General features: G+C 41.8%; 1 protein-coding gene across 1 annotated transcript in view; it reads right to left on the bottom strand.

Annotated features, from left to right (window-relative positions):
- The window catches only part of LOC308284418 (serine/threonine-protein kinase BRSK2-like), a gene marked incomplete at both ends in the record, with an annotated part of 35,919 nt that extends 23,631 nt beyond the window's left edge, over nt 1-12,288 (bottom strand). Inside the window, 5 exons of the mRNA XM_080725022.1 lie at nt 185-301; nt 778-918; nt 1,987-2,072; nt 11,452-11,546; nt 12,201-12,288. Of these exons, the coding sequence (XP_080581148.1) occupies nt 185-301; nt 778-918; nt 1,987-2,072; nt 11,452-11,546; nt 12,201-12,288 (527 nt within the window). The remainder of the gene's footprint in view (nt 1-184; nt 302-777; nt 919-1,986; nt 2,073-11,451; nt 11,547-12,200) is intronic.
- Nucleotides 12,289-12,500: the final 212 nt, after the last annotated feature.

The raw sequence follows: 12,500 nt of genomic DNA, 5'->3' as shown, positions 1-12,500 counted from the left end.
AGTTGATGCACAGGCCAGGCTAGACTCAACAGCACCTCTCTGGTCACCCAGGGTACTCAGGCTACATACACCAGAGGCTACAGACACACAGACAGACACACAGACAGACACACACACACACACGCACGGATACACACACGGCTACGCTATGGAGACGGTGTGACCACCGCTCAAAAAGACTCACCCACAGCTGGTCTCCAACAGGCTGTCCCCCACCTGGAGAGAAGCCATGCCGAAGTCTGCTATCCTAATGTTGTTCTTCTCATCCAGGAGAAGATTCTCTGGCTTCAGGTCCCTGTGACTACACACACGCGCACGCACACAAGCGCACACACACACACACACACACACACACACACACACACACACACACACACACACACACACACACACACACACACACACACACACACAGGAAGAAGTTGTGAGTAACTATGTACATTAGCTGTCACCTAGTCGCAAGCCAGACAACTCTTTCAAAATGCTACAGAGCCTGTAACTCTGCCTCGCAAACGTTGTGACAGGAAGCTTGTAATTTCTGTTCACTAAAAGATATTTTAAAATATATTTTACATACATTTTTACATTTACATTTCTGCTATACAGCAAGCTAGATGGACTTGGGTTGTCCCATAGGGCTTATTTGCACGACCACAAAGACTACTGTCGTGTGCGTGCGTGTGTCTCATTTTGAGCACTTCCGATTTACAGACTGTTCGAAGGAAGCACTTGAACATTGTGCGAGCCAACAGTGTGCTTGGAGAGGCCATCCCTCACCATATGGAGTGGTTGTGGCAGAAGTCCAGGGCTGAGATGATTTGTCTGAAGAACTTCCTGGCTTCTTTGGGAGTCAACCTGCCTTTCTTCACCAGGTAGTCAAACAGTTCTCCACCTGACACATGCTCCAATACCAGGTAACTGACAGACAGGGACAGACAGACGGGGGAACAGACAAGGAGACAGACAGGGGACACTACTTTGTTCTTGTTTGTCCAGCATTGTTTTATTTTATTGTCTACATCAGGGGTCTTCAACGTTTTCAGCTCAAGGACCCCTTAGGTGAGAGAGCGATGAAGCAGGGACCCCCTCAACCTGTTCATAGATTCCACATAGTTTCATTGTTTGACAGCACAATCATCAGTGTATTTTGGATTCATGTCAATTTGTGTTGTCAGATATTTAAGCACTTGAACCATCAATACTTAATAAACTTGACCTTTCACTCTGTACTTAGTCTGCTCTTTTTCCCCTCTACACCAAACCCCTTTGCCGGAAATAGGCGATCTACAAGCTCACAACGCCTCGCACTGCGAGGCGTTGTGAGCTTGTAGATCTGCTATTTTTGGCTAAAGTTCTCTGAATATATTATGGACGCTAGAGTTCAAGTGGTTGATATAAACATTATAGTAGAGAGAAAGAGAAAGAGAAAGAGAGAGAGAGAGAGAGAGAGAGAGAAAGAGAGAGAGAGAGAGGTGGTGGTGTTAGAACAGAAGAGGAAAGAAATGGGAGATGGACAGAGTAAGGGAGTAGGGAGAGAGAGTAGGTGACGTACTGTATCAGGGAGGAGACAGATGGGGAAGGGAGAAGGAAAGGAGGAATAGAAGACGGGAGAAGGAGCTAGGAGACGAGAGGCAGGGGAGAGAGCACAGGAGAGGATGGAGAGGAGAGTTGAGAGGCGTTGTAGGTGGGAGAGAGTGGGGGGAAGCAGTGGTGTGTTCTAGACTTTTTTTGAGGGCATACTATAATCTATGATCCGCGGCTATTCGTGTGGCCAGCGCATACGCCAGTGCATAATGCCTATCAGATACGCTACAACTAAGGTTCACGAGGGTATACACTTTTTAAAAAAAATGTCTTCGCAGTATACTGCGTATACCCGCGTGACAGAACACAGCACTGGGAGAAAGGGATGGCAAAATGAGGAGAAAAAGATAAGGAATGGGAGGAGGGAGGGATAGAGGAAGAGAGTAGCAGACAGGTACTCACAGGTATTTGTTATTCTCATAGACATCATGGAGCTTCAGAACATGAGGATGTTCTATCAGCTTTAGAATTGCTATCTCTCTCTCCACCTGGCGAGAGAGAGAGAGAGAGAGAGAGAGAGAGAGAGAGAGAGAGAGAGAGAGAGAGAGAGAGAGAGAGTGAGAGAGAAAGCAAGCAAGCAGTGAAAAAACTGAAGTGTGTGAGAGTAGCAGAAAAGGCAGGGTATGGAGAATGAGAGGGGATTCAAAAGATGAGAAGTGCTGGAGTACAACATAGAAAAGTCCCTTGTTCTATTCAATGATAGGACCATACCGTTGTCAATACATCATTGTCTATTCACAGCTTCGGCCATAATCATATTGCAGCCTATATAAACTTAGGTTAAACATGCCAGATGACCATGGTCGTACAACACATAAAACACTGTGTTAGTGTTATTTGATGTTGTGTGTGGCTTTATGTCAGTTTGAAAAGGAAAAGTTGGTTTTCAAATAAGCAAGACTAAAACAAGTGTAAAACTTCAGTGTAAAAAGAGCAAACTACTTTGGTTTATTTATGCAACACCAGGACAAACACCATCCTATACAGACTGTTTGTGATGATGTAGAATGGAGAGCTCAAGACTTTTCTTTTTCCCTGCGGCTGTCAGAGCCCTGATGGCCCAGGGGACATTTTCAAAATACAAAAGAACAAAAAAATAATAAAAGCATTATTACTTTTTTTATTATTATTATTATCTTTGCTACAGTATATTGTATTGTCTCTGCTGAAGAACAGGTCACACCAAAATGTTGCTGCTTGTACCAGCGTTAATAATAAAATATAGCTGCAAGCAGCGATAAAGTGTCCAAGGCATAAAAAGCAGGAAAGCAAAAAGCCATCAAGGGAAAGCAAAGAAGAATATCAAAGAAAAACTAGAAGCAGTGTTCTTCCGAACACGACTCCGGCAGGTCAGGTAGGTTTCTTTTTGGCCTACTATAATAGGCCAAAGTGAAAAGGGTGCAACGTGTTTTTGGGCCTTTCACAGCAATCGGACGCTGCATGCGGGATTTGAAGCATTTTGCTAGTCTGTCGCAGGGAGTTACTCCCAATCCAACCCTTGATGCTGAGTTTCAAGCAGGGAGGCACTGGGTCCCATTTTTTAGAATCTTTGGTATGACGCGACCCAGGTTTGAACCCGGATCTCCCAGTATCAGGGCAGACACTCAAACCACTAGGCCACTGAGCTGGTACATGATATCATTGCAATCCTTGGAAATCACAACATAGGTGTAGACATGACAGTTTGTATTATAATGCTTGTTTCAGGATTTATGATGCAAAATACATTATTTAGTAATGGCGGATATTAAAATACGCATCAAGGGGGGTTGGGGGAAATTTTTAGGAAGGCTCCATGTCAGACATTGTTCAAGGAACCAAACCAACCTGTTAGTAGGGCAGGAGAGAGGGGTCTACCAGCACCCCAATGACATGTTTTCGAAACCTGTTTTTTTTGGACCGTTATGATGTCTAGTTATGATTTCTGCTTGTTGCCGTCGCCAACTAATGTCCCATGGGGTTCATTTTTAACCTTTTCTCACAACTATTCCCAATCTGAACCATACAATGGTCATAACAGAAAATGCCATAACGCTTGATGTAAACAACCTACAGGGACAAATGAACACACTTTTCTATATGATTTTGACCCAGGGAATTCATTAAAGTGGTTATTTTTTACATTTAAGCACATCTTGACCCTATTTCAGGACAGAAACGGCGAAGAATAACCCAAAAATGTTCAAAACACGTCTATACTTCTCTTTGTACAGATGAATTAAGGTGTATTCTTTTGATACCACAGGTTTTTTAGGACCCTTATGATGTCTAGTTATGATTTCTGCTTGTTGCCGTGGTCAACTAATGTCCCATGGGGTTAATTTTTAACCTTTTCTCACATATCCCCAATTAGTGTGGGGATTTAGGGGAGCAAATGCTAAATTCGTGCAATTTTGACTTAAAGCGCGAAATTTTGCACAGATGTAGCCCAGGGCTTGCTCTAATGATTTAGCTAGGGCGCCCGAGTCTGCGACCTTTGGGGTCTCCACAGCGGTCAAATCAAGTTGGGCTTCCATTGACTTTCTATACAGGAGGAAAATACCCAGAAAAAGATTTTTTTTCTGGGTATTTAAGGAGGATCTGAGGGGTCTAACTAGGGGTTTGTCATGATGCTGAATCCATTGCAGGCATTTGTTTTGCACAAAAAACATTCAGTGGGCTAGAAATGGCCTTAGAAAACAATACACGTATGGGTGAGTATTCATGTTAGTCGGAGGCCTTAGGGTTTTTTTTTCTCGTGCTAATCAGTCTAAAAGTTCAAGATTTTGCACAGATGTAGCTCAGGGCATGCTCTAATGATTTAACTAGGGCGCCCGAGTCTGCGACATTCAGGGTTGCCACAGCGGCCAAATCAAGTTGGGCTCCCATCGACTTTAGTGATGAAAAGTGATGAGTCATCACTTTTCAGAGTTGTGTGGGTGCTGTGGCGACCCCGAAGGTCGCAGACTCGGGCGCCCTAGCTAAATCATTAGAACATGCCCTGAGCTACATCTGTGCAAAATTTTGAACTTTTAGACTGATTAGCACAAGAAAAAAAAACCCTAAGGCCTCCGACTAACATGAATACTCACCCATACGTGTATTGTTTTCTGAGGCCATTTCTAGCCCACAGAATGTTTTTTGTGCAAAACAAATGCCTGCAATGGATTCAGCATCATGACAAACCCCTAGTTAGACCCCTCAGATCCTCCTTAAATACCCAGAAAAAAAATCTTTTTCTGGGTATTTTCCTCCTGTATAGAAAGTCAATGGAAGCCCAACTTGATTTGACCGCTGTGGCGACCCCGAAGGTCGCAGACTCGGGCGCCCTAGCTAAATCATTAGAGCAAGCCCTGGGCTACATCTGTGCAAAATTTCACGCTTTAAGTCAAAATTGCACGAAATTAGCATTTGCTCCCCTAAATCCCCACACTAATTGGGGATATGTGAGAAAAGGTTAAAAATGAACCCCATGGGACATTAGTTGACCACGGCAACAAGCAGAAATCATAACTAGACATCATAAGGGTCCTAAAAAACCTGTGGTATCAAAAGAATACACCTTAATTTATCTGTACAAAGAGAAGTATAGACGTGTTTTGAACATTTTTGGGTTATTTTTCACCGTTTCTGTCCTGAAATAGGGTCAAGATGTGCATAAATGTAAAAAATAACCACTTTAATGAATTCCCTGGGTCAAAATCATATAGAAAAGTGTGTTCATTTGTCCCTGTAGGTTGTTTACATCAAGCGTTATGGCATTTTCTGTTATGACCATTGTATGGTTCAGATCGGGAATAGTTGTGAGAAAAGGTTAAAAATGAACCCCATGGGACATTAGTTGGCGACGGCAACAAGCAGAAATCATAACTAGACATCATAACGGTCCAAAAAAAACAGGTTTCGAAAACATGTCATTGGGGTGCTGGTAGACCCCTCTCTCCTGCCCTACTATGTAAAGTCTACCAAATGTCATGGTTTTATGCTTATATAAACCCCAGGCGGGATTCGATCCAACGACCTTCTGCATGTAAGGCATATGCCCTGACCACTACACTAGGCAGCCACAGGATCTGTTAACCATGTTTGTTTAAAAAAAAAAGTTCTATGTAGGCTGAGTGCCTTGATTTTATTGATTTCTTTTTTATATTTTGGAGGCTTGGGGTGAAATCAATCTGAGTAAATGTAATCGGAGTATTTCTGACATTTTCGAGTGATCATATTTTCTTTTACTCAGAACAGGAAAAAAAACAGACGGTAGAGAAGGGCTCATTTTAAACATGAACGTGATCTGGAGTTAGATCAGACGTGTCAACATTAAAGAGTTTGACATATGCACATGCCATGTGCATCCAGGATGTTAACATCAACTCAACCCTACGGGGGATTTGAACTGCCAACCATCCATATACCAGGCACAGGCACTGACCACTACACTACGGCAGTCACACATAATGGACCTGTCATTTAAAAGAAAAAGAAAAGAAAAAAGAAAGGGTTCCATGTAATGTACTTGAGGCCTTCTTTCAAAATGATATAGTTCCCCCCTTTGGCCAATTGGGGTAAGATTGGTTTCAGTGATATTTGGACTAACCCTCTACAGTAGTTGTGGGGCTCATTTTAAACATGAACGTGATCTGGAGTTAGATCAGACGTGTCAACATTAAGTGAAACATTAAGTGATCTGGAGTTAGATCAGACGTGTCAACATTAAAGAGTTTGACATATGCACATGCCATGGGCATCCAGGATGTTAACATCAACTCAACCCGACATGGGGTTTGAACTGCCAACCATCCATATACCAGGCACAGGCACTGACCACTACACTACGGCAGTCACACATAATGGACCTGTCATTTAAAAAAAGAAAAAAGAAAAAGTTTCATGTAAATCTACAGTAGTTGTGGGGCTCATTTTAAACATTAACGTGATCTGGAGTTAGATCAGACGTGTCAACATTAAAGAGTTTGACATATGCACATGCCATGGAAATCCAGGATGTTAACATCAACTCAACCCAATGTGGGGTTTGAACTGACAACCATCCGTATACCAGGCACAGGCACTGACCACTACACTACGGCAGTCACACATAATGGACCTGTCATTTAAAAAAAAAAGAAAAGAAAAAAGAAAAAGTTTCATGTAATGTACTTGACGCCTTCTTTCAAAATGATATAGCGCCCCCCTTTGGCCAATTGGGGTAAGATTGGTTTCAGTGATATTTGGACCAACCCTCTACAGTAGTTCATCATGAAAATTTTACTTTGCATGTATGTTTTAGAGGCAGAAGAATAATTTGCATAAAACTTGCAATATTCATTGAATTATTAAAAAAACATGTTTAAATTTAAAAAGAATCCGATCTGACAGATCTTTAGATATTGGTCCAAAGTTCATGTAAAAAAAGTTCCGTGCACGTGACGCGAAAGTTCCGGAATAAAAGCGGGTTTAAGTGTTTTACAAACTGCTCAAAATGGCAGAAAATCTAAGGACGGAGCGTACTTAACAAAGACACGGATGGCTTCCGCTTGAGTCAAGGCACGCGTGTAACCAAGTTGCATGTCTTTAAACGAAACGAGCCATGACTTATGCCCCTTTAAAGTTTGAGTTTTCAAACGCTTCGTATAGCGCCCCCCTTTGGCCAATTGGAGTAAGATTGCTTTCAGTGATATTTGGACTAACCCTCTACATATTTGCCAAATGCCATGAACGTGTCACTTTGCATGTATGATTTAGAGGCAGAAGAATAATTTGCATGAAACTGCATTATACAGTGAATTATTAAAAAATAATGTTTAGCTTTAAAAGAAATCCGGCCGCTGTGCGATGACCACATTGGTCCAAAGTTCATGTAAAAAAAGTTTCGCGCACGTTACGCGAAAATCCCAGGAGGAGATAGATTTTGACTGTTTTTCATATAATTCAAAATTGTGGGAGAAGTAAAGGTCAGATGTCAAAAGTCAGAGCGTAAAAGTTGTTCGGCATGAGGAGACGCATAAGTGTATACAGGTTTCATTGCTGTACCTGAAACAGGGCATGAGCTACACCTGTTCAAAGTTGGCATTTTTCAAAGGTTTCCTACAGCGCCACCCTTTGGCCGATTGTTGCGGGCTTCGCGTTTTAGCCGTTTGGCATAGTCCTCTGCCATACTGCCGAGTTTCGTAAAAAGCGACTGCACGGTCTAGCCGCTAGAGAAAAAGTGGCGGAATAATAATAATAATAGTGATGAAGTCCAATAACAATGAGTGGCCAAGGCATTGCCACTTCGTGGCCTTGGCCACTAATAAATCCCTCTTGATTCTCACCACTGGTGCTACAGTTGTCAATGATGGTAAATACATACATGGTTGTGGTGACTGGTATGTCCTTTTAATGCATGAAAGGACCGCCATTACTTATTATTTGTTTGTCTACAAATGTCTATGAATAAATGAATACAAAACCAAATTATGATTATTATAATTGTTTTCATGAAAAAGAAAAAAACAAAAGTAATAGAAAAATTATGATTCAAAAGTAGGACAAAATCAGTCACCAGAACCAGGGATGTGAGTTTTCAATGGGTCTAACGTGGTTAACATGGAGTTTCAAGTTGATTGGGCTAATAGAGTAAAGGCACGTGTCTGATCAAATGAACATCAAATATCTAAGTATTGAATCATGCAACTTAAAAACTTTACAGTCTGAGTAGACAGGAAAATTAAGATAGAAGTGTTTTAACCCATTAAGACCTGAAAAATACCCAGATATTTCTTCTAAATCCTAATGTTTTTTTCTTTTCTCCGAAAAACCTGTTTCTATATCAGTGGTGCTCAACCTTTTCAAGGACCCCCTAGAATTACTAATGTATTTGACCAAGGGACCCCCATCTAAAAATATTTTGTTCCAGGGACCAAGCGAAAGAAAGATTTGCGTTACAAATGTTTGAAGATTTGCACAAATTTTCACAAAAATAGCAGATCTACATGCTCGCAGCGCGGCACTTAATAAAAAGCTGAACAACTATTTCAAACCACAAATCTTATTAAACCAATCGTTTTCGTTGCCAATTGAAAATGTGATATAAATCCATTTAAATCAATTATAATCGAATCGAATTATCACATGACTGCCAAAGTCAATAGGTTACTTTATATGGAATATATAGAAAACTGGGCTGCACCACACAATAGAAATCTGTTGCTTTTGTATGAGCCGATAGTCATGTGCCAAGGTGTTGACCAAGGTCACCTCCTTTCCTGGTTGGTTTGGGAACCAATCGCTGAATCTTTGGATGGAATTCAGAAATTGTGGCTGACATTGTATTTCAGCTGCCAAACTAGGACGTATGTACCTTCTGCCTGTTGCTGCAGCTATCATTCAGCTTGCTACATTTTGGCTAACAAACATCAGCGGTGGTGTTTGCTAGTGGTCAGAATGCAGAGTAAGGCAATGGGCCACATTCCAGGGCGAGAAAGATGAGCAATATACTGTAGCAGCTTGTAGCAGGAAGAGGGGATTGATTGTTGGGATTAAGTCCAAATTCTACAGACTGTTCAGGTAATGGACATGCAAGCGTGACTGCTTTATGTGTCTCAGCTGCTGAGAAGTGACTTCATTAGAGTCAGTCAAAAAGACTAGAAGAGGAATATCAAACTAAAAAAGAAAACTCAATGTGTTTCAAATTAAATAAAAACGCTTATTCGGTATTTGAAGAACCAATAAGATATATAAAACTCTATAATGAGTGTTTCAAGCAGTGGTAGACTTTGTGATGTCATTAATACCAGAATTATTCTTTAGATATACTTTTCTTCAGAAACCAACACACGCCAGGTTCTGGCACACTGCCAAGCCAGTTTTGACAAACATAAAGAATTAATGGATGTGACAGCCGGCTGGAGAATGCCAGTTATACTCGTTCGTCACATTACTGTTGTGAATGCTTTGAGCCATAATGAAGCAGCATTTTAAGCATTTTAAGAAGAGGCGTGGCACCATGTTCAATGACACAATGGCTAATGGATGTATTAATTAGGGCATCATTATGTAGAATGAACCTAGATAGATAGATAGATAGATAGATAGATAGATAGATAGATAGATAGATAGATAGTAAGGCTGGGCAATATATCGAAGATTTATCGATATCGAGGTATCAACATGCAAGGTATACATATCGATGAAGACTGCTTCAAATGAGGTATTAGTGTAGGCCTATGTGTCAAATTAATTAACAGACACACTACGCATGCACGTAGCACATGCAAAAAAGCAGTCCATCTACCAGGTGTGGTTACATTAACCCTTCTCATAGGCGATTTTAAGGGGTGTCCTAGGGTGCACGTGCACCCCCTGGCCGCCAGGCGGCCATTTTGATTTTTTTGATCATAATAAACACGCAATATGATTTAGAAGAAGAACATCTCAAATTCGCCTTTTTTGACCCTTTGAAGCACCCATAGCATGACTTCTAAACCAATCACAGCAAATGGGGGGCGGGAGGTAATAGGACTACTGGTTTCTCAACCAATCACAGTGACTGTCTGAACGTCTCTGACAGCACAGCTGAAAAACAAACGGCAGATGATGACACCTGCAGATTTATCTAAATAACAGAATTAAACAGTTGTTTCACAGTGGAATATGCTACCTGGGGTTAAAGGAGCTATAGTCAACTTTTTCATTGTAGGTGTACATCCTAGTCTACAGACTAGGATGTAAACAAAGTACGGGCCCTGTAAATGTAAACAAAGGGCCAAAATGATTATTTTATCATTATTTTATGCTTTTTGTGGTCATTTTTTAATTGAACCACATATATGAAGCTTATTTTTTTATAAAATATTTTCGAAACATTATTTTTATTTTAGCATCCGTTTTTCAAGAAAAAGTTGACTATAGCTCCTTTAACTACAGACATCCATAGGACATGTGGATAGCTTTTACATTTACCATACGTGAACTAAAGTTTTCGGCGCTGCTCAACGAGGCTGGATTACACGATGTGTTCTGTGCCTCCAAGGAATAACACTTTCTTCTGGGCACCTCAATATAACATTGGATATTTTCTTGTCATTTTCTTAAGGTAAGACATGGCTTTATTTAACTATCTGTTCACTGTGGAGTTAGACAGCCTGTTTTCTTCTCCTCCGTGTGTGTGTGTGTGTGTGTGTGTGTGTGTGTGTGTGTGTGTGTGTGTGTGTGTGTGTGTGTGTGTGTGTGTGTGTGTGTGTGTGTGTGCGCGCGCGAGCGAGCGCGCATGCTTGCTTCACTTGCTTGTAAATATTGGTAGCTGCTGGTTATGGATCTTTGGTGGTGTGGTTGTGCCACACCACCAATGTAAATGACTGCTTGATTGCTTGATGAATGATGATTAACTTGATGTTTGGCTTATATGTCCTGGCTGTGCTGCCTCTGTCTGCAAAATAAGTAAATAAATCCTATAGATAGACATATGGTGTCTAGAAAAAGAAGCACCTGTTTTACACTTTTTTTTGTTTATATTGTGTTACATTTGGGTACAAAATTAACTGCAGAAATCCGCTAAAACAACATTACAAAACCGCTAATATCCGCGCGCACGCGAACGTCGTGCGCGCGCGTGCATGAGGTAATAGAGGTCGTGCACCCCCTGCTGGAAGAGGCTAGAATCGCCTATGCTTCTACCGGTATGTGTAATGTGCAGTGTGCTTGCATGGATATGCTATTTATTATCTGGGTTAGGCAGGCAGTGGACCTAAAGTAGAAAAACATTAAACTATATATGCAATTGTTTTTACTAATATTGTGAGTAATATCGATATCGAGGTATTCAACAACGTTAGATAGATAGATAGATAGATAGATAGATAGATAGATAGATAGATAGATAGGACAGACAGACAGACAGACATACTCTACCTTCATGAGAACAGACTCTGACAACTTTTCTCGGTTTACAATCTTTATGGCCACCTTCTGCCCTGTTATGCAATGGACACCCAACTTTACCAGACCTGGGGGGGGGGGGGGGGGGGGCAGAGAGATTGTCAGACAGACAAGAGATTAAAATTATAGGTGTGAATCCATGCCATGATACCAGACCAGACCAGACCAGACCAGACCACTGTGCAGTGAGGTCAGCCCTCAAGACAACAGAGATCTGAGTGAGTGTGAAGTAGGCTACTCACTCCAAACACTCTCTCTCTCTCTCTCTCTCTCTCTCTCTCACACACACACACACACACACACACACACACACACACACACACACACTTCTCTCAGAAAGCATGTCAATATATCATTATCATCAGCAGCACACTTTACTGGCAATGTAATAAGTGACGGGTGATGATGGGTTGTCAGCTCACTCTGGACTGGTAGACTGAACAGCTACGTTTTGTTGAATAAGCCTTATATAGACTATATGATTTATTTATCCCCACCCCTTTACAACAACCAGGAGTATAGGCAAGGCACGCTGCACCTTGCATATACGATACGCCCCAGCCAGCAGCAGCACTGGAGCAGCCACACGCGCTTTATATCAATCCTATGATCCATGGCTAAAAATACAACAACAAAAAGTCACATTTTACACACATTCAGTAGGATTCCAAAAAATCAGAGCTGGCCTGGGGGCTGGGGGAACACCCTAAACTTGGGCTTACCTGTCTGCCCCTTCCCCAGCGTCTTCTCCAGCCGGTAAGGCCCCACGTACTGGCTGGATTGGCCTACCGTCAACTCCTTGCTACTCATCCTTCCAGTTTCCCCCCTCCCTCCTCCTCCTCCTCCTCCTCCTCCGCCCGTCCGTCCGTAGGTCCGTCCAAAAGAGATGAAAGGCGAAATTATATTCGCGATTAAGGCAAATCAAATCACCGGGGTCGATAGCGATCGGTCCTGCTCCGTGCGTGACGCCGTAACGACATTACACACGACTATTATAGCGGTGTCGCTGCCTGGAGGGAGGG

The sequence above is a fragment of the Nannobrachium achirus genome (assembly GCF_963921795.1).
Source record: "Nannobrachium achirus genome assembly, chromosome: 4".
Taxonomy (NCBI): domain Eukaryota; kingdom Metazoa; phylum Chordata; class Actinopteri; order Myctophiformes; family Myctophidae; genus Nannobrachium; species Nannobrachium achirus.
Note: the sequence above shows the minus strand (reverse complement) of the source record. Positions and strands in the feature narration are given on the sequence as shown.